General features: G+C 47.8%; 1 protein-coding gene across 1 annotated transcript in view; it reads left to right on the plus strand.

Moving 5' to 3' along the window:
* Nucleotides 1-23669, plus strand: part of ttn.2 (titin, tandem duplicate 2) — a 178306-nt gene that overhangs the window by 103361 nt on the left and 51276 nt on the right. Inside the window, exons 142-202 of the mRNA XM_074694523.1 lie at nucleotides 43-339; nucleotides 526-712; nucleotides 803-918; nucleotides 1003-1302; nucleotides 1392-1691; nucleotides 1771-1876; nucleotides 2082-2278; nucleotides 2363-2668; nucleotides 2762-2915; nucleotides 3060-3184; nucleotides 3275-3393; nucleotides 3488-3668; nucleotides 3765-4067; nucleotides 4260-4769; nucleotides 4934-5236; nucleotides 5322-5478; nucleotides 5580-5722; nucleotides 5877-5995; nucleotides 6124-6301; nucleotides 6410-6694; nucleotides 6791-7084; nucleotides 7172-7471; nucleotides 7557-7865; nucleotides 7970-8187; nucleotides 8277-8591; nucleotides 8677-8791; nucleotides 8885-9193; nucleotides 9279-9460; nucleotides 9576-9705; nucleotides 9865-10016; nucleotides 10195-10342; nucleotides 10421-10641; nucleotides 10796-10892; nucleotides 11034-11330; nucleotides 11444-11743; nucleotides 11867-12181; nucleotides 12278-12501; nucleotides 12697-12847; nucleotides 12932-13213; nucleotides 13336-13638; nucleotides 13736-14041; nucleotides 14166-14447; nucleotides 14616-14803; nucleotides 14986-15097; nucleotides 15225-15363; nucleotides 15645-15808; nucleotides 15899-16050; nucleotides 16139-16295; nucleotides 16428-16709; nucleotides 16828-17127; nucleotides 17222-17515; nucleotides 17636-19640; nucleotides 19747-20434; nucleotides 20528-20792; nucleotides 20943-21269; nucleotides 21362-21646; nucleotides 21742-22041; nucleotides 22124-22426; nucleotides 22541-22816; nucleotides 22946-23245; nucleotides 23330-23632. Coding sequence (XP_074550624.1) covers nucleotides 43-339; nucleotides 526-712; nucleotides 803-918; nucleotides 1003-1302; nucleotides 1392-1691; nucleotides 1771-1876; nucleotides 2082-2278; nucleotides 2363-2668; nucleotides 2762-2915; nucleotides 3060-3184; nucleotides 3275-3393; nucleotides 3488-3668; nucleotides 3765-4067; nucleotides 4260-4769; nucleotides 4934-5236; nucleotides 5322-5478; nucleotides 5580-5722; nucleotides 5877-5995; nucleotides 6124-6301; nucleotides 6410-6694; nucleotides 6791-7084; nucleotides 7172-7471; nucleotides 7557-7865; nucleotides 7970-8187; nucleotides 8277-8591; nucleotides 8677-8791; nucleotides 8885-9193; nucleotides 9279-9460; nucleotides 9576-9705; nucleotides 9865-10016; nucleotides 10195-10342; nucleotides 10421-10641; nucleotides 10796-10892; nucleotides 11034-11330; nucleotides 11444-11743; nucleotides 11867-12181; nucleotides 12278-12501; nucleotides 12697-12847; nucleotides 12932-13213; nucleotides 13336-13638; nucleotides 13736-14041; nucleotides 14166-14447; nucleotides 14616-14803; nucleotides 14986-15097; nucleotides 15225-15363; nucleotides 15645-15808; nucleotides 15899-16050; nucleotides 16139-16295; nucleotides 16428-16709; nucleotides 16828-17127; nucleotides 17222-17515; nucleotides 17636-19640; nucleotides 19747-20434; nucleotides 20528-20792; nucleotides 20943-21269; nucleotides 21362-21646; nucleotides 21742-22041; nucleotides 22124-22426; nucleotides 22541-22816; nucleotides 22946-23245; nucleotides 23330-23632 — 16476 coding nt within the window. The remainder of the gene's footprint in view (nucleotides 1-42; nucleotides 340-525; nucleotides 713-802; nucleotides 919-1002; nucleotides 1303-1391; nucleotides 1692-1770; nucleotides 1877-2081; nucleotides 2279-2362; nucleotides 2669-2761; nucleotides 2916-3059; nucleotides 3185-3274; nucleotides 3394-3487; nucleotides 3669-3764; nucleotides 4068-4259; nucleotides 4770-4933; nucleotides 5237-5321; nucleotides 5479-5579; nucleotides 5723-5876; nucleotides 5996-6123; nucleotides 6302-6409; nucleotides 6695-6790; nucleotides 7085-7171; nucleotides 7472-7556; nucleotides 7866-7969; nucleotides 8188-8276; nucleotides 8592-8676; nucleotides 8792-8884; nucleotides 9194-9278; nucleotides 9461-9575; nucleotides 9706-9864; nucleotides 10017-10194; nucleotides 10343-10420; nucleotides 10642-10795; nucleotides 10893-11033; nucleotides 11331-11443; nucleotides 11744-11866; nucleotides 12182-12277; nucleotides 12502-12696; nucleotides 12848-12931; nucleotides 13214-13335; nucleotides 13639-13735; nucleotides 14042-14165; nucleotides 14448-14615; nucleotides 14804-14985; nucleotides 15098-15224; nucleotides 15364-15644; nucleotides 15809-15898; nucleotides 16051-16138; nucleotides 16296-16427; nucleotides 16710-16827; nucleotides 17128-17221; nucleotides 17516-17635; nucleotides 19641-19746; nucleotides 20435-20527; nucleotides 20793-20942; nucleotides 21270-21361; nucleotides 21647-21741; nucleotides 22042-22123; nucleotides 22427-22540; nucleotides 22817-22945; nucleotides 23246-23329; nucleotides 23633-23669) is intronic.

The raw sequence follows: 23669 nt of genomic DNA on the forward strand, positions 1-23669 counted from the left end.
TCTTCTGGTTTAACTAAAATTCAAAATTTCTACCTGAAACAGATAAGCCTGGTCCTCCAGCTGCCTTCGACATATCTGAGATCACCAATGACTCCTGCTTCCTGGCCTGGAATCCTCCACGTGATGATGGCGGCTCCAGGGTCACCAACTACATTGTGGAGCGCCGTGCGGCTGACAGTGAGATCTGGCACCGCCTGTCCTCCACTGTGAAACAGACCACCTACAGAGCTGTGGGCCTGGTGAAGTTCAAGGAGTACATCTTCAGAGTGTTTGCCGAGAACCAGTTTGGAGTCGGCCCAGCAGCTGAACACCCATCCATCATCGCCAGATACCCCTTCGGTAGGTCACATGTCACGAGACCAAGGATCAGCTCATGAGTTTTTGAAATTGATTCTATTTCTTTGGATCTCTTCAGAGTTTTTTCTGAGGTTTCAGTAGTTTTTAATTTCTCAGGTTTCATTCTTATGTAAATCACATGGTTTGGTTTATCCAGGTCTGACATTACCTCTCTGATCTTCTCCTCAGACACTCCTGGAGCTCCTTACAAACTGGAGCCTTCCGATATCGCCAAAGACTCCCTGAATCTGTCCTGGTATGAGCCTGATGAGGACGGAGGAAGCCCCATCACAGGATACTGGGTGGAGCGATACGAACCTGACCACGACAGGTGGATCAGATGCAACAAGCTGCCCATCAAAGACACCAACTTCAGGTTAGTCTCACCTCTCTGCAGTCTGAAATCATCTGTTCCTCCTTATTGTTTGATATCAAATGTGTTGATGTGCAATGTGTTTCTCTGCAGAGTCAAAGGACTTCCCACCAGGAAGAAGTACAAGTTCAGAGTTCTTGCTGAGAATCTGGCTGGAACTGGGAAACCAAGCAAGGAGACAGACCAGATCCTCGTCAAGGATCCTATCGGTACATGAATGCTTGCTTTCAATGTGTTTTCAGCATCTTGCATCCTTGTAGAGGACCCTAAACACAGTTGTCTACCTCCCACAGATCCTCCATGGCCTCCTGGTAAACCCACTGTCAAGGATGTGGCCAAGACTTCCTGCTTCCTCATGTGGACCAAACCAGAGCATGATGGTGGAGCAAAGATTGATGGTTACATCATTGAGATGCTGAAGAGTGGAACCACTGACTGGATCCATGTGGCAGACAACATCAGCATCCTGGAGCACTTCCTGAAGGGTCTGATGGAGAAGCAGGAGTACTCATTCAGGGTGCGCGCTGTCAACGTGGCTGGGGAGAGTGAACCCAGCGAGCCCAGTGACCCTGTGCTCTGCAAAGAGAGACTCAGTAAGAGAAATTAACCTTCAGAGCAGACAAACATTATCGATATATACGTCACACTAACCTCCTCTCTATCTTTATTCTTCCCACCTTAGACCCTCCTTCCGCTCCTCGCTGGTTGGATGTCGTGAACATCAACAGAAACAGCGCTGACTTGAAGTGGACGGCCCCTGAGCGTGATGGCGGCTCTAAAATCACCAACTACGTTGTGGAGAAACGTGACGTTAGGCGCAAAGGCTGGCAGGCTGTCGACACTACAGTGAAGGAGCTGAAATACACCGTGACACCTCTCAACGAGGGATCGCTCTACGTCTTCCGTGTTGCAGCTGAGAATGCTGTCGGTGTTGGACCGTTCTGCGAGCTGGAGGACTCTGTGCTTGCTAAGGACACGTTCAGTAAGTCAGATAAAAGCCTCGAGACACACTGCAGTAGATATTCAAATTATTGTATAACTAATTTGAATATTTGTTACAGCTACTCCTGGACCACCTTACGCTCTTACTGTCAACGCTGTGACTAAGAGATACGTTGACCTTTCATGGGAAGCTCCTAAAAATGACGGTGGCAGACCAATCCTCAAGTAATTTACTTTGAAATCTTCTCCTAAACATTCTGCATGTAAAAAGTTAAAACAAGAGTTGGTTTGGTTCAGTAAATAAGCTCCTGCAAGCACTGCAACTTCCTCCAATCGTTAAACTGAAACTGACCAGATGGACAGATCTGATCAGGAGCCTTTGCACCAACTTTCTTGACCGATGTAATAAACACTGACCCTCCTCCCTCAGGTATTCCATTGAGAAGAAGGAGAAGCTTGGAACCCGCTGGGTGAAATGTGGAAAGACTTCAGGTCCAGACTGTAAGTACAGAGTGACAGACATCATTGAGGGAACTGAGGTCCAGTTCCAGGTCTGCGCTGAGAACGAGGCCGGCGTTGGACATCCCAGTGAGCCCACTGAGATCCTGACCATTGAAGACCCAACCGGTCAGTCAAGTGATTAGTTACTCTATTAAATGATCACTGCAGAGAAGATAAACAGTCTAATCCTCTGTGTCTCGTCTTTTGCAGGAGTCCCATCTCCACCCATCGAGCTGCACGTTACCGGAGCAAGCCGAGACTTCCTGTCCATTGCCTGGAAACCTCCACAGAGAGATGGTGGTTGCCCAATCACTGGCTACCACATTGAGATGTGTGAGGCCGGCACAGAGAAGTGGATGAGGGTTAACTCCCGTGCAGTGAAGGAGCTTAAATTCCGCGTGGAGGAGGGCGTAGTCCCTGAGAAGGAGTACATCTTGAGAGTGAGGGCCATCAACAGCGCTGGAATCAGCGAGCCCTCGGACATCTCAGAAAACGTCTTTGCCAAAGAATCTGACTGTAAGAACATATGTAGTGTTCAAAGTCATTCTCCTGGCTTAAACCACAAACAGAAGATGGATTATTGATTACATTTTCTTCTTATGTTTCCAGGTAATCCAACACTTGAGTTCCAGACTCTGGACCTGGTCGTTGTTGAGACAGAAAAGATGCACATCCCAGTTCCCTTCAGAGCCGTCCCCTCGCCCAGAATCACCTGGCACAAAGACGGAAAGGAGCTGAAGGCTGACGAACGCCTTACTTTCAGGTCAGATTCATTTAGAATACACTTCTGTCTAATTTCTCTCTTTTATGTGCCACAACAAAATTTAAGAGATAAATTCTGTCTATGGAAAATGCTCCTGGGGTTTCTCTTAGCAGCAGTGGCTGATGGGATTGTTTTATCTAACAGGAAGGACTACACTTCCTGTCACCTGGAGGTGGAAAGCAGCGAGCACCCTGATGCCGGACAGTACAAAGTGACTCTGGAGAACAAACTGGGAGCTGCCAGCGCCACCATCAACGTCAAAGTCATCGGTACATGACGTCACTGTTTCACATTAATACACAGAATCCACGTTAAACTGCAGACAGGTGAATTTATCAGGTCTCTCTGTGTGTCTTTAGGTTTGCCTGGTCCCTGCAAGGAGATTCTTGCCTCTGAGATCACAAAGAGCTCCTGTAAAGTCACCTGGGATCCTCCAGATTATGATGGAGGCACCCCCATCCTTCACTACGTCATGCAGGTCTGACAGGATGTTTTTGTCTGAGCTGTGTTGAAGGTTTGAACTCTGACATCAGGTCTTACAAAGAGTTAAACTGATCTTTCTGTCTGTGCAGCGTCGTGAGGCTGGCAGGAGAACCTACGTCAACATGATGTCTGGAGAGAACAAGGTGAGCTGGACTGTCAAAGACCTGATCCCCAACGGAGAGTACTACTTCAGAGTCCAGGCTGTCAACAAGATTGGAGGAGGAGAGTTTATTGAGCTTCGCAACCCGGTCATCGCTGAGGACCAGAAACGTATGAACAATAAAACACTTCATGTTTCAGTGAACACAAAAAAACTTTTTCTATTTGTCGACCATAACATCTGACTAAATTCTGTCATTTCTCCAGATCCTCCTGACCCCCCTGTGGATGTGGAGACCCATAACCCAACCTCCAGCACCATCACTCTGACCTGGAAGCCTCCCATGTACGATGGCGGCTCTAAGATCATGGGCTACATCCTGGAGAGGCAGCAGAAGGGTGAAGACAAGTGGGAGAGGTGCAATGACTTCCTGGTCCCTGTCCTGTCGTACACGGTCAGAGGGCTGACGGAGGGAAAGAGCTACGCTTTCAGAGTCAAGGCTGAGAACGCTGCTGGTGTCAGTGAGCCGTCACGCAACACTCTGTTCGTTAAGGCTGCAGATGCCGTCGGTAAGGATGATCTCATATTTTCATTTCAAACAGAGGAGGGCTTGAAAATTCCCCTTTTCACTCTGCTTTCTAATGATTTAAGGTGTAATGATGCAGAAATTGACAGGTTTTAAACACAATACTATGAAACTGACCAAAGACTTCAGCCTCAGGATCTGTTTGTTAATTTTCCTCATGTTTGTTTGATCTCAGATGCTCCTAAAGTGTTCCTGAGCGGCAGTCTGCAGTCCGGCCTCAGTGTGAAGCGAGGCTGTGAGATCTGCCTGGACGCCAACATCTCCGGCTCCCCATACCCCCAGATCACCTGGTACTGGAACAACCAGGTGATCCGCCCTGAGCCGCTCCGCAAGAGGCCCGACAGACCCCTGAAGAAGAAGGCAGAGAAGAAGGAAGAGAAGAAGGAGGAGAAGAAGCCAGAGGAGGGAGAGGCAGAGAAGAAGGAAGAGAAGAAGGAGGGAGAGGTAAAGGAGGGAGAGGAGAAGAAGGAAGAGGAGAAGAAGAAGGAAGAAGAGGCAGCAGAGCCTGAGGTGGAGGAGTTTGACTACCCAACCATAAACGAGCGTCTGAACATCAACAACAGCCGCAGGGGCACCTCCTCCGTCGTCATCAAGGACTCATACCGCACTGACCACGGAGTCTACATGGTGAAAGTGGAGAACGACCACGGCATCGCCTCAGCAACTTGCGAGGTCAACGTGCTTGGTGAGAATCGACTTCTTCTTTTTGCACAGAAGTACTTTATCGGAAATAAATGCAGAAAGTTTCAGAGAAGTCCCAGAAATATGCTTTAACTAAGAGAGTTTGTTCTGATATTGTCATGTCCCACACAACACGCTAGACTTTTATATTACTCTGTCCATCCACAGATACTCCCGGACCTCCAGTGAACTTCAGGTTTGAGGAGGTGAGGAAGAACTCTGTGATCTGTAAGTGGGATCCTCCTCTGGATGATGGCGGCAGTGAGATCCTGAACTACTCTCTGGAGAAGAAAGATAACTCCAAGCTGGAGATCGGCTGGAGCAGTGTCACCTCCACACTGAGAGGATGTCGCTATCTGGTGCCAAAACTCATCGAAAAGAAGGAGTACATCTTCAGAGTCCAGGCTGAGAACAAGCTTGGAGCCGGACCACACTGTGTCTCTAAACCACTCATCGCCAAGAACCCCTTCGGTATGATTTGTTGAATAGTTTAACAGTCAATAGACCAAGAGATCTTCATCCTGTAAACTCACTCACATCTTTTTACCCTCTTCAGAGCCCCCTGAAGCTCCTGAAAAGCCACAGATTGATGATATCACAGCCAACAGTATGCTGGTCACCTGGAACGAACCCAACGACAATGGCAGCCCTATTATTGGGTACTGGGTGGAGCGCCGTGAAATCAACAGCACACATTGGGCCCGCGTCAACAGGTGGAGAAACGACTTTCAAGCCTTACTCTACCTGCTCACTGAAGTGGTTTCATGATGTGTTGAGAAAAACTCTAAAATATCCCTTTTGTCTACACTTTCAGGAACATCATTAAAGACACAGAGTTGGATGTTGACGGACTGATTGAGGGGCTGACCTACATCTTCAGGGTAGCGGCTGAAAACCAGGCCGGCCCTGGAAAGTTCAGCATCCCCTCTGAGCCCAAGACTGCCCAGGCTCCAATCCGTACGTAAACTTTTATACACCTTGTGATCAGTAGAGCTTCAGTCAACGTCAGAGTCTCTGTAGCCTCTCTCTTAATCTGATGCTTCTTTGTGACCTACAGGGTGAATGTAGAGTATGTAGAATTTCTGTTCTGATGTTTTTTGCATCATTGCAGTGCCTCCCGGACCTCCAATTGCAAGAGTTGCAGCAACCACAGATCACTCCATCGAAGTTGAGTGGGACCCACCTTCTGACACTGGTGGAGGAGAGATCCTGGGATACCACGTGGATAAGGTAAGATCATCAAATCTGACACTTTCATGGTTTCACCTGCATTTTTTTTCACTGACATATGCAAATTAAATGTTGAGTTTAAGTCACCCTTTCACTCTAATGTGTCTCTCTCCTGTGGTGGTTTTAAGGCCATGGCTGGTACTAAGGACTGGTCCAGGTCTACAGAGCGTCCATGGAAGAACCGTGCCTTCACAGTATTTGGAGTCCGTGAGGGAGCCAAGTACCTGGTCAGAGTCATTGCCATTAATGCTGCTGGAGAGGGAACACCAGGATTCACAGAGTCTGTGTTTGTCAGAAATCCTGCAGGTCAGAAAATTACAAGAACAAAGAGTCTGATGTAATCAGGTGGAAGTTCTGCTGATTTGTTGTAGCTGGAAATGTCTCATTTTTGTGTCTTCCTTCTTGGTTTCACAGAGGTGCCAGTGATTGAGCTGGACCTGTCTGTCAGGAATGGTGTCACCATTAGAGCTGGAGAGTTACTGCGTGTGCCTGCCACAGTCACAGGTAAACCCTACCCCTCAATCACCTGGACCAAGGATGATGGAAAACCTGACAAAGACACCGTGGAGATTCTTACTGAGGGCAATGACAGCATTGTTCAAATCAAGAATGTTCAGAGGAAGGACTGCGGCAAATACCAGATTTCTGCCTGCAACCCCAGTGGCACCAAGGCCGCCTGGACCAGAGTGGAGGTCATGGGTGAGTGGACTTTCATACAACAAGGCTTCAAAAAAAAAATTCACCTGTAATGGATGATTCTGGATAAAAATTAACATGATATTCTTCTGTCTCCAGATGTACCTGGACCTGTCACAGACCTGAAGCCTGTCGTCGTTACACGCAAGATGATCTTCCTGAACTGGGACGATCCTGAGGATGATGGAGGCAGCGACCTGACCGGCTTCGTTGTGGAGCGCAGAGACCCCAAGATGCACACCTGGAGGCAGCCTGTTGAAACTGCCTCATCCAAGTGCGAGTGTGTGGGCATCATGGAGGGACAGGACTACTTGTTCCGTGTCATTGCCAAGAACAAGTACGGCTTGGGACCACCTGTCGAGCTGGGACCCATTAAGGCTGTGGACCCACAGGGTGAGTCCTAAAAGTAGTGTAATATGTAATCTCAGTGGAGAAGCTTATCTGTGCTGAAAATTAATATTTGATTTGATGTTTCCACAGGCCCACCATCATACCCCGAGAAGTTCCACTACACTGAGAGGACCAAGAACTCCATCACCCTGACCTGGAAGCCTCCTCGCAATGACGGTGGCAGCCCCATCCTTGGATACTTTGTTGAGAAGAAGAGACAGGACCAGCAGGCCTTTGAGCCCTGCAACACTGAGATCTGCCCTGACATGACCATGACTGTGGAGGGCCTGGAGGAGGCCTGGATGTATGAGTTCAGGATCAAATGTACTAATCTCATTGGGGAGAGTGAGCCTTCCATCCCCCTGACTGTGGTTATCCAGGATGATGAAGGTAAGACACATTAGTTCCTAATGATGCTGCTAGGATGGCTAAGGTTAAAAAACTGGTGTTTAATTTGATCGTGGTTTGTTTTCAGTGGCTCCTGAGGTCCACATGCTGAAGCACTTTAAGGGTGACTGCATCACTGTGAGGAAGGGTGAACCTGTGGAGATCCCTGCCGATGTCCTGGGTCTCCCCATTCCCAAGATCGAGTGGACCAAAGACGACGTGGTGATTGATAAACCCACTGAGGCTCTGCTGTTGGATACCCAGGTGACCGGTAGGATGAACTGCAAGACCACCCTGACCATCCCAGCAGTCAACAGGAGGGACCGTGGCAGCTACACTGTGACTGCCTCCAATAACATGGGCTCAGCCAAACACACCACCACAGTCATGGTGCTGGGTGAGTACAGACAAACCACTGACTCCACCTGGGGAAGAAAAAATGAGCTGTTCGTACTTGTATGTAAAGTTTCCTGAGCTGACAGTATCTTGCTCTGCTCTCAGATCGCCCAACTCCACCCAGGAATTTGGCTGTGTCCAACATCAAGGCAGAGTCTTGCTACCTGCATTGGGATGCACCACTGGATAACGGTGGCAGTGAGCTGACCAACTACATCGTTGAGAAGAAGAGAACGTCAACAGAGGAGCCAGAGGAGGGGCAGGAAGCAGTAGAGCCACAGTGGGAGGAAGTCACCAATAGCATCATTGAGAAAAAATATGGGGTATGTTCTGACAAAAAACCACAGTAAAGCCTTATTGTGTTTAAAAACCTTTTCAACTCTGACACAAACATTATTTCTCACTCCTGCAGGTCTGGAACCTGGAGACCAACCAGTCTTACATGTTCAGGGTGAAGGCACAGAACCGCTATGGAATATCCGACCCCTGCACATCAGAAGAGGTCCAAATCACAGATCCATTTGGTCTGCCTGGCCCACCTGAGAGGCCAGCCATTGCAGAGTACTCCAAGACCTCCATGACTATTACCTGGGAGCCTCCCAGAGACAGTGGTGGCTCCATGATTGTGGGATACTGGCTGGAGAAGAGTGAAAAGGGCTCTGGTTACTGGGCCAAAGTCAACAAGGTGCCTGTCACCAAGAGGGGTGTGAAGGGCTGGGAGTACCAGGTGAGCAAAGAAATGTACAGTGCCCTTGTAAGATCTTCTAGCCAAAGCGGTCTGGTGAAACCAACCTTCTTTCTGTGTCTCTCAGGTTACTCGTCTGATTGAAGGAACAGAGTATGAGTTCAGGGTTGCTGCAGCCAACTCTGCAGGAACTGGACCATTCAGCAGTCCTACAGACTCAGCATTTGCTGTGGATCCACTCAGTGAGTGAACCAATAGACTCATGCCTCTTTATTCTCACAGACAATAAGATTAATTAAATCCTGTATTTTTAAAACTGCTCTTTTTCTCTTCAGCTCCTCCCAGCATGCCAGCAGCTCCCATTGTTGCTGATAAGACAAAGTACAGTGTGACTCTGGCCTGGAAACCACCAGAGAGGGATGGAGGTAGTCCCATCAAAGGCTACATCATCCAGATCCAGGATGAGGGCTCATCAGAGTGGGTGAGGGTCAATGACCCTGACTCACTTCACCCTACCACTGAGTTCACAGTGCCCAGCCTGAGGGCCCTGAAACGCTACCGTTTCAGGATCATCGCTGTCAACGACATCGGCGAGTCTGACCCCAGCCCCCGCACCAGCGAGGTCCTGATTGAGGACGTCCAGCGTAAGCACAGTCACATTGATAACTCTGTAAGACATAGGGTGTTTTTCCATTTGTCTCTGTTTCATCTTTATTTTTTACTCCACAGTGCCGCCTGCCATCAGCATTGACATGATCGTTGATGATCTTCTGTACGTCCGTGCTGGAGATCCATTCAAGATCCCTGCCTCCATCAAGGGTCGCCCTGTTCCCAAGGTTACCTGGGAGTATGACGGCAAAGCCAAGTCACACAAGAAAAACAAACTGCACACACTGCCTGTGGACTCAGAGGTGAACCTCCTACACATCAACACTGTTGCTGTGTTAATCAACATGTTTTTACAAACAAAGTTTAAACTATCTCAGGGACTGATGTTAAAGTTTTTTAAATGCTTCTTGTGTTTAGATTGAGTCCACAGACACCACATCTGTTGTGACTGTCCCCGTCTCTCTGAGAACCCACTCTGGACGTTACACCATCACTGCCAAGAACAAGTCTGGACAGAAACACATCAATGTCAGAGTCAATGTCCTCGGTATGTCTCCTCAGCTTATGTAATGCAATGCTTCGACACCTTTCCACAAACCTAAGTCTGAATTTATTTTGAAACTGAGTGCCCAGATTTTATCAGAAGCAAGTCTGAAGACACTGTTTGCTGTTTTTGGATGACTTAGTGATTTTTTCCTTCTCGCAGACGTCCCTGGAGCTCCAAAGGAATTGAAGGTCACTGACATCACACGGGCTACCATGAGGCTGATCTGGAAGCTTCCTGACAGCGATGGAGGAGAGAGAATTAAGAGCTACTTTATTGAGAAGAAATGTGTCACTGACCACGCCTGGACCAAGGTAAAAACAGCTCATATTCATCTTCATAGGTCTATAAATCCACCTCAGCTCACAAAGATAAATAAATACCAGAGCTGTACCTTTAAATCAGACCTGAACTGGAAAAAAAACTTGGTGGATACATATTGTTCTTCTCTTACTGGAAGTTGAGCTAAGAAACTGATCGGTTTGCCCTCAGGTGAACGCTGCCTGTGCCAGCCAGGCCTTCGTGGTGCCCGGCCTGCTGGAGGGTCAGGACTACCTGTTCAGGGTCCGAGCCGAGAACAGACTTGGATTTGGTCCATTCGCTGTGACCTCTGACCCTGTCAGAGCCAGAGACCCCATCTGTAAGCACAAACAACAAGCCAACTACAGAGAACATACAATACTATTCGTAAACTAATCTTCCTCTTCCTCCTCCTCAGACCCACCTGACCCCCCCACCAAGGTGAGGGTTGACCTGGTGACAAAGAACACTGTCACTCTGTGCTGGGAGGCTCCCAAGAACAATGGTGGTTCCCCGGTGACACATTACATCATTGAGCGTTTGAGCTGGGACACCAGCGGCAAGGAGAAGGAGACCTGGAAGCAGTGCAATAAGAGGAACGTGGAGGAGCTCACCTTCGTGGTGGAGGACCTGAAGGAGGTCAGTGTCTGTCATACAAAAAGTCCCAGAACTTCAACTTTGCTACTTCCTAAATTTAAAGGGGAGATTTAATTCCTTTACTAGAAATAAATACGAGCCTAATGTTTTCTTTAATCCTGGATTGTCTGTTGATTCTGTTGTTGCTGTTTTCCAGGGAGGAGAATATGAGTTCAGAGTAAAGGCTGTAAATGCTGCTGGACCCAGCCGACCCTCAGCCACAGCTGGACCCCTCGTCATCAAGGATCAGACCTGTGAGTGAGAGTCACTTTAGACAACCACACACTGCTCAGGAAACAACTCTGAAAACTGGAGTAACTGAATCACCTCTGTGTTGGAAAGTTTTTTCTGTAGCTGCAGATTTTTAGTTTAAAGCATCTCAAATCTTTCTGCAGGTGCTCCCACCATCCAGCTGCGTGAGGCCATGGAAGGCGAGGAGGGCTGTGATATCAGCATTGTAGCCAAGGTGAGCGGGTGTCCGTTCCCAACTCTTACCTGGAAGAAAGCCACCATTGCTAAACCTGATGAGAAGACAGCTGTCAAGTACGACCAGCACATGAACAAACTGGTGACCCATGATAAGTGCACACTGCTGATTCAGCAAGCCAGCAGGGATGACAGCGCCATCTACAGCCTGACTGCCAGCAACAGCCTGGGATCTGTCACCAAGGACCTCAAGCTCCTCGTATTAGGTATGAAACACTTAAATAAACTTAAGGTGCTGCTCAAATTACAACACAAAAGATAATGTGATGAAATAGATAATATTTTTTCCAGGAGTAACATCCTCTCTTTCTCTCTGCAGGACCTCCTGGCCCACCTGTTGGACCAATCAAGTTAACCGAGGTGTTTGCAGACAGGATCGGCCTGGCCTGGAACCCTCCCAAGGATGATGGTGGATCCAAGATCACCAACTACGTGGTTGAGAAGCGTGAGGACAACAGGAAGTCCTGGGTCCATGTCTCTAATGACCCTAAAGAGTGTGCCTACGTAGTGACTCGTCTGACAGAGAACCACGAGTACGAGTTCAGGGTCATGGCTCAGAACAAGTTTGGAGTCGGACCTCCAATTTTCAGCGAACCTGAGAAGGCCAGAAACCTCTTCAGTGAGTTCACATCACTCTTCCCTCTCTGTCACATTTACCTATCTTTTCTAAGACTGAAAAGATTAAAGAACGCTCTCAAAGACCTGATGTAATGATCATTTCTAAATGTTTGTCCTCCTGCAGCTGTCCCCGGTCAGTGTGAGAAACCAACAGTGACCAACGTCAGTCTGGATAACATGACTGTCAACTGGGAGGAGCCAAAATATGATGGCGGCTCCTCCATCACTGGATACATCGTGGAAAGGAAGGAGACAACTGCCAAGCGCTGGGCTCGGGTCACCAAAGACCCAATCCGGGCTTTGCCACTGGGCAACAACTGGGACGTCACTGGGCTGCTGGAGGGCGCCACATACATTTTCAGGGTCAGTGCGGTGAACGCAGCTGGTGTAGGACTGCCCAGCCCACCGTCTGACCCTGTACTCTGCAGAGACCCCATCAGTAAGACAAAGATTCTTATTCCAGATCTGTCATTAAATCATTACACTCTCTAATACAAAAATCTTTAACTTTACCTTTGTGTTTGTGTGTCTGCAGAGCCTCCTGGTCCACCCACTCCAAAGGTGACAGACTGGACCAAGTCGACAGTCGACCTGGAATGGATCCCTCCCCTGTTGGATGGCGGGTCAAAGGTCACTGGCTATATTGTGGAGTTCAAGGAGGTGGACAAAGAGGCAGAGGAAAAGAAGGCTCAGAAGAAGCTTCTGCTGAGTGTTGAAGAGGAAGAGAAGGAGCCTGAGACTGACGAGGGCTGGGAGAAGGTATGACAAGTGATGGTGCCAGTTTTTTTTTCCAAGATGAAAATCTTCTCTTTTCTCACCTTAGATATTCTTTTAAAACCTGAAAGACCTGAAAGACTGAACACATCATGACTGAACAAAAAAGAGAATGATGTAATGATGTCAAGAAGAGAACCTCAGTGATGAAGTTAATGTTGTTGATGTTTTTCTCTTCAGGCAAAGGACACTGAGGTCAGAGGAACCAAGTTTGTCATTCCTGGTTTGAAGGAAGGCGGTTTGTACCGCTTCAGAGTTCGTGCTGTCAATGTGGCTGGAGTGGGAGAGCCCGGATATGTGGCTGAGCTCATCGAGACCAAAGACAGAACGAGTAAGACTTTGACCTGATGCTGAACTGTGAAGGTGCACCAATAAACAACATTAATGATCAACAAATCTTTACTCTCTCCTGCAGTTCCTCCTGAGATGGACCTGGATGCCTCTGTGAAGGAGAAGATTGTGATCCATGCTGGCGGAACTATCCGCATCATTGCCTACGTCTCAGGTAAACCAGCCCCTACAATCACCTGGTGCAGAGATGACGCAGAGGTGCCCAAAGAGGCTGTGGTGGAGAAGACAGGTATCTCCAACTCTCTAGTCATCAAGAACTGCAGACGCCAACACCAGGGCATCTACACCCTTATCGCCAAGAATGAGGGAGGAGAGAGAAGGAAGGCAGTCATCGTGGAGGTCCTCGGTGAGTCTGCCCATCCTATTCCTGCAGCTGTTGATGCAACATCTCATCAACTGCACATTTGACAGTTTTTCCTATCTCTGTAATGTGTCTCAGGACTGAAACTTTTTATATGCTCTCCACAGACGTCCCTGGACCTGTTGGTCTTCCCTTCGCTGGCGAGAACTTAACCACCGACTCGTGCAAGTTGACCTGGTACTCTCCTGAGGACGATGGTGGCTCTGCCATCACCAACTACATCATTGAGAAAAGGGAGTCAGACCGCATGGGCTGGACCTCTGTGTCCTACACTGTGACCAGGAACAACGCTGTGGTGCAGGGACTGCACGACGGAAAGGGCTACTTCTTTAGGATCGCAGCCGAGAACATCATCGGCATGGGACCATTTATTGAGACCGACAAGATGGTTCTCATCAAGGACCCCATCTGTGCGTAGAATTCACAAGCATTAGCCAAATGAAACCTAAATTTCACAAAGGTGTCAAAGTAATTAAAATTAAAACTTGTGCATTTTGTCTTCTCCAGCCGTCCCTGAGCGTCCAGAGGACCTGATCATCACTGCTGTCACTAAGGACTCCATCTCTGTCAGCTGGAGACCTCCTAAGTACGATGGAGGTGCAGAGGTGACATCATACATCCTTGAGTCTCGTATGGTTGGACGTGACATCTTTACACGTGTTGGAGGAGAGGACAAGCTTATGGACAGGAAGTTCACTCTGACTGGGCTGAAGGATGGATCAAGTCACGAGTTCAGGGTCTCTGCCGTTAACCAGGTGGGACAGGGCAAACCATCTTTTGCCACCAAACCTGTGCAGTGCAAGGATGAGCTGGGTGAGTGATGAGACGGATCAAATATTAGATCTCTGATATTCAGAGTGCAGTTTTAAAATATCTTTGTCAAGAACAATAAGTGCGAATCAGAAAAATTAAAGCCTTTCTCAAATGTCTCCTTCAGAACCTCCCACTCTGGACCTGGACTTCAGAGACAAGATGATGGTGAAGGTGGGAGACAGCTGCATGCTGTCAGGCCGCTTCGGTGGGAAACCCGCTCCAGCCATCACCTGGAAAAAGAATGACGAGGAACTAAAGGCTGACGATTTGATCAGCCTACACAGCTCCGCCAAACACCTCAGCCTCAACATCAGCCAGGCCAAGAGAGATCACAGCGGTTGCTACTGTGTCAGCGTGGATAATGCTGCTGGAACACGCACCGGAGTCTGCACCATCACCGTGGTCGGTAAGTCATTGTTCAGTCACAGAGAATGAACTCTCAACACCCTCGCAGGTTTGTTTGGTGGTTATATTTACTTTATTTATTAGACATTACAGAGGTTATAGAAAAATATCTGAAAATTAAATCTTAAAGTGAAAGCTCGCTACTCATCTGTACAATTTTGTCTGTCAGACCGTCCTCAGCCTCCAGAGGGCCCTGTGGTCTTCAACGAGGTGTACAGGAACTACATGGTGATCTCCTGGAACCCTCCCCTGGATGACGGAGGCTGCCCTGTCTCCAACTACATCATTGAGAAGAGAGACACAAACAGAGACCTTTGGATGCCTGTCACCGAGTCCTGCACCAGGACCACCTGCAGGGTAGGCAGAGCAGCAGTTAATCATTAAGGATGGGAAACCCAGCAACAAAAGATTTACATCATGTTTACAAGTCTTGCATTTTACAAAGTATCTGCTTGGAAGTTGGTTTATCTTTAAGCGGATGTTACCTCACTTTTTAAGGAGCCAATCACAGCTAGTCTTCACCCCTGTCTCTTGTTTAGGTGCCAAAACTGATCGAGGGTCGTGAATACATCATTAGGATCATGGCTCAGAACATCTACGGCATCAGTGAACCTCTACTGTCTGCTGAGTCCAAGGCCAGAGACGTCTTCAGTAAGTCATGACACACAAACACCCAAAGACATGTTCAAACAGCAAAGTTAAATCAACAGATGCCATAGACGAACCCTCCCACAGCGCCCAATCACAGGTTGTCGCTCTTTGTGTGTCTCCATTACAGAAGTGCCAGACGCTCCTAAACAGCCAACAGTAAAGGAGGTGTACCATGACTCTGCCCTCATCCACTGGGAGCCTCCTGCCGATGGAGGAAAACCAATCACAGGGTACATCGTGGAGAGGAAGGAGACCATGGCCAACAGGTACAGGAACACACACAGCAGGAGAATAATCCAATTCCTTAGCATCTCTTTATACCAAGGTTTTTTTATTACTAATGAAAATATTTTTATTTTTGTAATATTTTATATTTTTGTACCATTTTAGTTATACATTGCCTCTCTGAAAATGTGTGACTCATTAAATCACACTGAATTGCAATTTGTTTTTGGTTTAGGATTTACCACACATCCTTATCTCTTGTATAAAACAATGAAAAAAAATGTCCCCCAGGGGTTAACAATTAAGCTGGTTTTGTTTTCAGGTGGGTTCGCTGCAACACAGAGAGAATCTACCCGAAAGTAGAGTACTGGGTGACAGATCTTCTGAAGGGCTGCGAGTACGAGTTTAGAGTAAGTGCTGAGAATGTGGTGGGAGTCGGAGACCCAAGCCCTCCATCCAAACCTGTCTTTGCCAAAGACCCCATTGGTAAGCTATCTTTTTAAAAAGCACATTAATAATTTTATTCATGAACTTACCAAACCAAGTTAAATAATTGTTCTCTGTTCTCTGTGACAGTAAAACCCAGCCCACCAGTGAACCTTCAGGTTATCGACTTCTCCAAGGAATCAGTCACTCTGTCCTGGCTGCCACCCACTGACACTGGCAGAGGAAAGATCTTTGGATACCTGCTGGAGTTCCAGAAATCTGGAGAGGAAGAATGGACTAAGGTGAGATGGCTGTCAAAGTATCATGTATCAAAGAAATGAATCTTCAGTGAAAAACTTTATTGACCTCTTCTTCTCCTTTTGTCCTCAGGTGAACCAGACACCAGACTCTTGTCAGCAGACAAAGTTTAAGGTGATCAACCTGGAAGATGGTGCTCTGTACCGCTTCAGAGTCATGGCTGTGAATGCTGCAGGAGAGTCTGACCCAGCTAACTTGGCAGAGCCAATCAAAGTGCAGGAGAGACTCGGTGAGTTGTCATGTCAGGGGTTTGTTTTTTTCTTAAGTATTTCTGACTAGGATCCAAAATCTGCTGTTTGTCCAAATCTGGAATGGCAGTGCTTTATGACCATCAATAAACACCTCTCATTTCCTCTTTCAGAGCCCCCAGAGCTGATTCTTGATGCTGGAATGACCCGAGAGGTGAAAGCCATGGCTGGCACTCACATCACACTGATGGCCACAATCAAAGGCGCACCATTCCCAACTGTTACCTGGAAGAAGAATGATGCAGATGTGCCCACGAGGGCTGACATTGAGACCAACCAGACTGGCACCAAGCTCGAGATGAGGTTCTGTCACCGTGGTGACTGTGGAGACTACACTCTCACTGTGGAGAACCCAGCTGGATCTAAGTCTGCCATCTGCACTGTGCTGGTCTTTGGTAAGAATGTCATGATTTTTCAAAGATACTTAGTGATATAATCAGTTACTTCAGTGTTTGTCTGTTATTAAAAGACAGGCTCACTAATTTTGTGCTGGTTCTTTTGTGTTTTCTTCAGACAAACCTGGTCCCATCCAGCACCTCAGGGTGTCTGATGTCAGGAGTGACTCTGCCTACCTGTCCTGGAAAGACCCAGAAGACAGCGGTGGTACTCGCATCACTAACTTTGTGGTGGAGAAAAAAGATACGGCATCCACTCAGTGGGTTCCTGTTTGCTCAACATCCAAGAAACGAAGCATGATGCTGAAGCACCTGATGGAGGGCACATCCTACTCCTTCAGAGTGGCTGCTGAGAACCAGTATGGCCGCAGTGAATATGTTGAGACACCTAAAGCCATCAAGGCAATGAACCCACTCTGTAAGTAACAAACCTTTTTGTGATTCAATATTCCATGGATAAAAGATGCAGTAGATGCTCAAACTTGACTCTCCTCTTTTTAATATCACTTCAGTCCCCCCTGGACCCCCTAAAGACCTGCACCATGTCGATGTGGACAAGACTGAGGTATGGTTGGTCTGGAACTGGCCTGACCGCAATGGAGGAAGTGAGATCACAGGCTTCTTTGTAGAGTTCCAGGAAGAAGGGGAGAGGGAGTGGTATGAGTGGAAGACTGTCAGCATCCCTGAGAGCCATGTGACTGGTCTGGAGGAAGGCAAGACTTACCGCTTCAGAGTAAGGGCTGAGAACGCCATTGGTCTCAGCAGGCCTGACACCACTGTGCCTATCCTCTGCCAGGAGAAACTTGGTGAGACACAATATATTATTTATCATTTATTCCTGTGGTATTAGACTAAGTGCAAATTTACCTCTTGTTTTAGTTTTTATCAGTGATCAGTAGGGATTAACCTCCTCTGTTTATCCACAGTGCCACCTATCCTTGAAGTGGATGCTAAGCTCATTGAAGGCATCATTGTTAAGGCTGGCACCACTATCAGACTGCCAGCTATCATGAGAGGAATCCCTGTTCCCACTGCCAAGTGGACCATTGAAGGAGAGGAGATCACCAGCCAGGGTAACACTAAGATTGACACAGACAACTTCTCCACTGTACTCAGTATTAATGAGTGCACTAGAAACCACACTGGCACCTACCTGCTCACTGTGTCCAACCCCGCTGGAACCAAGACTGTGGGTTTGAATGTCACTGTCCTGGATGTTCCTGCTGCTCCTATTGGACCTGTCAACATCCTGGAGGTTTCTCCAGATTCCATGATGATTGAATGGCGTCCTCCCAAGGATGATGGTGGAAGCCCTGTCACCCACTACATCATAGAGAAGAGAGAGTCCAACAAGGAGACCTGGGGAGGTGTTAGTTCTGGCAGCCTCGCCACACAACTCAACATCACCCGCCTGCAGAAGGGGGTTGAGTATGTGATTCGCATTCGTGCAGCCAACAAGATGGGAAATGGTGCTCCCCTTGAGAGCAAGCCTACAGTGGCTGAGCACTCCTTCATGCCACCAAGTGCTCCTGGCAAGCCACAGACCTCTGACCTGTCTGAGGATGCTGTTACACTGGGCTGGACCATGCCTCTGACTGATGGTGGCAGCCAGATCTCTGGCTACATCATTGAGCGCAGACACAAGGGAGGAAAATGGATCCGTGTCAACAAGACACCCTGTAGAGACCTGAGGTACAGGGTCCTTGGTCTGTTTGAGGGCAGTGAGTACGAGTTCAGGGTGTTTGCTGAGAATATTGCTGGCTTCAGTGGCCCCTCTCCCACCTCTGATCCCTGCAAGCCCTGCAGGCCCATCACTGTCCCCAGCCACCCTATCAATCCCAAAGTTAAAGATTACAGCAAGAGCACAGCTGACCTGGTCTGGACCAAACCCTCAAAAGATGGAGGCAGCCCAATCCTTGGTTACACTGTGGAAATGAAGAAAGGTGATAGCGAAGAGTGGAAAAAGGTGAACCTGGACGATTTTATTAAACTGTGTGCTTACACAGTGAAGGGTCTTGAGGAGGGTGTCGCCTACAAATTCAGAGTCTTTGCTTCAAACATGATCGGAGATGGAGCGCACAGAGAAGTCCCAGACTCCATCACTGCTCAGGACATCCTCATTCCCCCAGAGATTGAGATGGATGCCATCTGCCGCGATCGCCTTACTGTGCGTGTAGGACATAACATCAATATCATTGGCTACATCAAGGCCCGCCCAGACCCTGAAGTGATTTGGTCAAAGGAAGAGACAGTTCTTGAGAAGAGCAAGCGCAATACTCTTATTCAGAACCTGCCTGTGGTGCAACTGAGGATCAAAGAGGCAACTAGAGCTGACCATGGAAAATATGTCCTGAAGGCTTCAAATGAAGGCGGTGAGGCCTCTTGCACCATTTCAGTCAATGTGCTGGATAGACCAAGCCACTGCCAAAACCTTCATACTACCTACGTTACCAAAAACTCATGCATGATCAACTGGGAGGCTCCAAAAGACAATGGTGGATCTGAGATCACTAACTACATTGTTGAATGCAGAGAGCCAAGCATTAGCATGTGGTCTATGATCTCCTCAAATTGTACTAATCGTAAGATCAAAGCCAAGCTAATGGAAGGTCATGAGTACCTGTTCCGTGTATGTGCTGAGAATAAGATGGGACCAGGACCCTGTGTGGAGACCAAAACCCCTGTGATGGCCATTGACCCTGTTGAGAAGCCTGGTGAGCCTGAGAGCTTTAGAGCCACTGACATTGGCAAGAATTACGTCCATCTCAGATGGAGAAGACCTGACTATGATGGTGGCAGCCCCAACCTCTCCTACAACCTGGAGTGCAAAGCCAAAGATGCTGAGGAGTGGGAGAAACTCAACACTGGTACCCTGACTGACACCTTCTTCCTGGCTGACAAGTGCCACGAAAATCAGACCTACACCTTTAGGTAAGTTACTGTATTTTTATATGAAGTGGTCTAACCATTTGATCTGCAAACTGTTTCACACCAGAACCCAGTCTAATCACATTTGTTTGTATTATTTGTTATCCAGGGTACAGACAGTCAATGAGGGAGGTGAAAGTGGCTGGGTAAAACTTCCTGATATTCTGGTGAAAGAGGAGATCCAGAAGCCTGTTCTTGACCTGAAGCTGGCTGGAACCCTTACAGTAAAAGCTGGAGAATCAGTCAGGATGGAGGCTGGCCTAAGAGGGAAGCCCCAACCTGAAGTCAAATGGGTAAAGGACAAAGCTGTTGGAGACAACCCAAGGCTGAGCTATGAGACTGGCACAGACTACTCCAAGTTCCTTTTGACCAAGTCCAGACGCTCTGACACTGGAAAATATGTTATCACTGCCACCAACTCAGCTGGTACCTTCACTGCATATGCCAATGTGAATGTCTTGGATGTCCCTGGCCCAGTGAGAAATCTCAGGATTACTGGCATTGGTGCTGACAAATGCAGGGTGGTATGGGATGCCCCAGAGGATGATGGTGGTTGCGAGGTGGACAGCTACATCCTTGAAAAATGTGAGACCAGGAGGATGGTCTGGTCCACATACTCTGCTTCTGTGGTCACACCCTACTGCAATGTCACTCGTCTAGTGGAGGGCAATGAGTATATCTTCAGAGTGAGGGCGGAGAACAAGATGGGAACTGGCCCTGCCATGGAGAGCAAGCCTGTCACTGTCAAGACCCAGTTCAACAGACCTGGACCCCCTGATGCCCCTGAGGTTACCAAGGTAAGTTAAAGAACCTGTTCTTCAAGGATTCTCCTAAAATGAGCCCTGTCTTCCCAAGCCCCCCTGTAACTTACACTTACTTTTGTGATCCAGGTGAGCAAAGATGAGATGACAGTTGTCTGGGCTCCTCCTGAGAATGATGGAGGAAAGTCTATATCTGGCTACATCCTGGAGAGGAAAGAGAAGAGGGCAGTGCGCTGGGTGCCCTGCAACAAGAGCCCCATCTCAGAAAGACGCATGAAAGTCACCAACCTGATTCCCAACCATGAGTACCAGTTCAGGGTTAAGGCTGAGAATGAGGTTGGCCTTGGAGAGCCAAGCAAACCCTGCAGACCTGTTGCAGCTAAAGATCCAATTGGTTGGTTAAACCTTCTTTTACATTTTTTATATCTTATATATTAGTCTCAGATTGGTTTTAATCTACACAAAGATGAAGTGTTGGTGCCCCCGATGTTTTAGTGCTGATTTAATTTATTAAATATTTTGGTTTGTCTGTTTCTACCTACAGAGCCTCCTGGCCCCCCTGCAGGCCTTAAGGTGGGTGACAGCACCAAGACCTCCATTACCCTGAGCTGGTCTAAGCCGGTGTATGATGGTGGTGCCCCCATCATTGGCTACAGCTTGGATATGAGATTGAAGAGCGAGGCAGATCCTGAGAAGCCCTCAGAGGGTTGGAAAAGGATTGACACTCATGGCCCTCTGGTGCTCACAGAGTTCACTATTGGCCAGCTTGATGAAAAACAAGAGTATGATTTCAAGGTGTCTGCTCAGAACCAGGTTGGTTGGGGGCGCCACGCATACTTGAAGGAAGCTGTCTCACCTAAGGAAATTCTGGGTAAGGATGAATGGTTTTTGAAGCAAACATTTCAAAACAAAGCATTGTTATTGGTAACAATTCTGATGAGTTATGTGTCTCCATGGCTACAGAGGCTCCAGAGATCGACCTGGATGCCAGTCTGAGGAAAGGCCTGGCTGTCAGGGCTGGATGTCCAATCAGGCTTTTTGCTGTTATCAGAGGAAGACCTGCCCCCAAGGTTACCTGGAAGCGTCTGAAAGTGGATAACGTGATCCGCCGTGGTCATGTAGACCAGGTTGACTCTATGTCTTTCTTGGTTATCCCTGAGAGCACCAGAGAGGATTCTGGCAAATACTCGCTGACCCTGTCCAACTCAGCTGGAGAGAAAGCTGTGTTTGTCCGGGTCAAAGTCCTTGGTAAGAAATAATACTGATCAAATCTGGTCTTCATAGAAAAGTCAGACAATTTTCATTATTTAAATTTGGTGACTCTTAATTTTTTTTCTCTGCAGATACTCCTGGTCCTGTTCACAGCCTTGATGCAACCGACGTCTCCAAGACGACAGCCCAGCTGTCCTGGTCACCACCTGAAAATGACGGTGGCAGCCCAATCACCAACTACATCGTAGAGAAACGTGAGGTTGACAGGAAGACATGGACCAAGTGCACAGAGGATCTGAAGAAAACCAGCTTTAAGGTGACCAACATGACACCTGGCATCGAGTACTACTTCAGAATCATGGCCTGCAACAAATACGGAATTGGAGTTCCTCAGGACTCACCCAGGTCCTACCTGGCTGTTGATCCTATCAGTAAGTATCTCTATCTCTATCTCTCTGTTTTCTTTTACCTTTCTCCTGGTTTTTCTTAACACTGCTGCATTTTGAAATACAGGTGAGCCAGACCCTCCAAAGAAGATGGACGTGCTGGAAATCACCAAGAACAGTGCTACTCTGGCCTGGCTGAAACCACTCAGAGATGGAGGGGCCAAGATCAATGGCTATGTGGTGGACTACCAGGAGGATGGTGCACCTGAGGGCAAATGGACTCCCTATTCTGTGGTCAAAGACTTGACCATAGTGGTGGTTGGACTCAAGGAAGGAACAAAGTACAAGTTTAGAGTGGCTGCCAGGAACTCAGTAGGAACGAGCCTGGCACGCGAGGCTGAGGGAGTGTTTGAGGTCAAGGAGCAGCTCAGTGAGTAGACCAGCTTTAGTATACTGCAGACCTAACAGACTGACTCTGAGTTAGATATTTGATGAAATCCTTTTATAAATCTCTGAGGTACCTTGTTATGTTTTTCCTTTTCAGTGCCTGCTAAAATCATCATGCCTGACATAGTCACTGTCAGAGCTGGATCCAAGTTGGTGGTTGAGGCCATCGTGGCAGGTAAACCCGCTCCATTCTGCAAGTGGAAGCAGGGCAACGAGGACGTACTGACTTCTGACCGCCTGTCAGTCGTAAAGACACTCACATCATGCACGCTTATCATCAAGAATGTGACACGTAAAGACAGTGGTTACTACAGCCTGTCTGCAGAGAACAGCACTGGCAAAGTCAACCAGATCCTCAGAGTCACCGTTATGGGTAAGTTTTGATAAAGCTGCTGTTTTAAAATAATCTAGATGACACAAAACAATCATTTTGAGCTCATCCATTAAATTAAAGTCATTATCTGTCGTTGCTAACATGAACACATCTTCTGCATCTCTACAGACATCCCTGGACCTCCTGAGGGCCCTCTGGAGGTTACTGAGCAAGATACTGATGCCTGTACTCTGCTCTGGAACTCCCCACAAGAGGATGGTGGCAGCAACATCACCAATTATATTGTTGAGAAGTGTGATGTAAGCCAGGGTGACTGGATCACTGTATCCACTTCCTGCACTAAGACTAGCTTCAGAGTGACCAAACTCACTACTGGTAAAGAGTATGGTTTCCGTGTCCGTGCTGAGAACAGGTTTGGCGTTTCTCAGCCAATCTATTCTGAGAGGATAATTGCCAAATATCCATTCGGTAAGTCTGACAGTTCTACTGCAATTTCCCACTTCAGCTTTTATTATGTGTACTTATTTTTTTTAATGGTTGTTTTTCATAAAGATACACCAAGTGAGCCCAGAAATCTGCAGATCAACAGGATCAACAAAGACTTTGTCATTCTGTCCTGGGAGCGCCCCAGTAATGATGGTGGCACTCCCATCACTGGATACTGCATTGAAAAGAAGGAGAGGAACAGCCTTCTGTGGGTAAAGGCCAATGAGTCTGTGGTCAAAGCCACCCAATACACCTGCTCTGGCCTGATCGAGGGTCTGGAATACACCTTCAGGGTCTCTGCGTTTAACCTGGCAGGACAGGGCAAACCATGCAAACAGACTGACTTCATTACTGCAAGGACCGCTGTTGGTAAGAATGTGTTATTTTGCCTTTTATAATTGTTTTA

This window comes from Halichoeres trimaculatus, unplaced genomic scaffold (assembly GCF_033239565.1).
Source record: "Halichoeres trimaculatus isolate MK-OKI-2021-1 unplaced genomic scaffold, fHalTri1.1 fHalTri1_scaffold_19, whole genome shotgun sequence".
NCBI classification, from domain to species: Eukaryota; Metazoa; Chordata; class Actinopteri; order Labriformes; family Labridae; genus Halichoeres; species Halichoeres trimaculatus.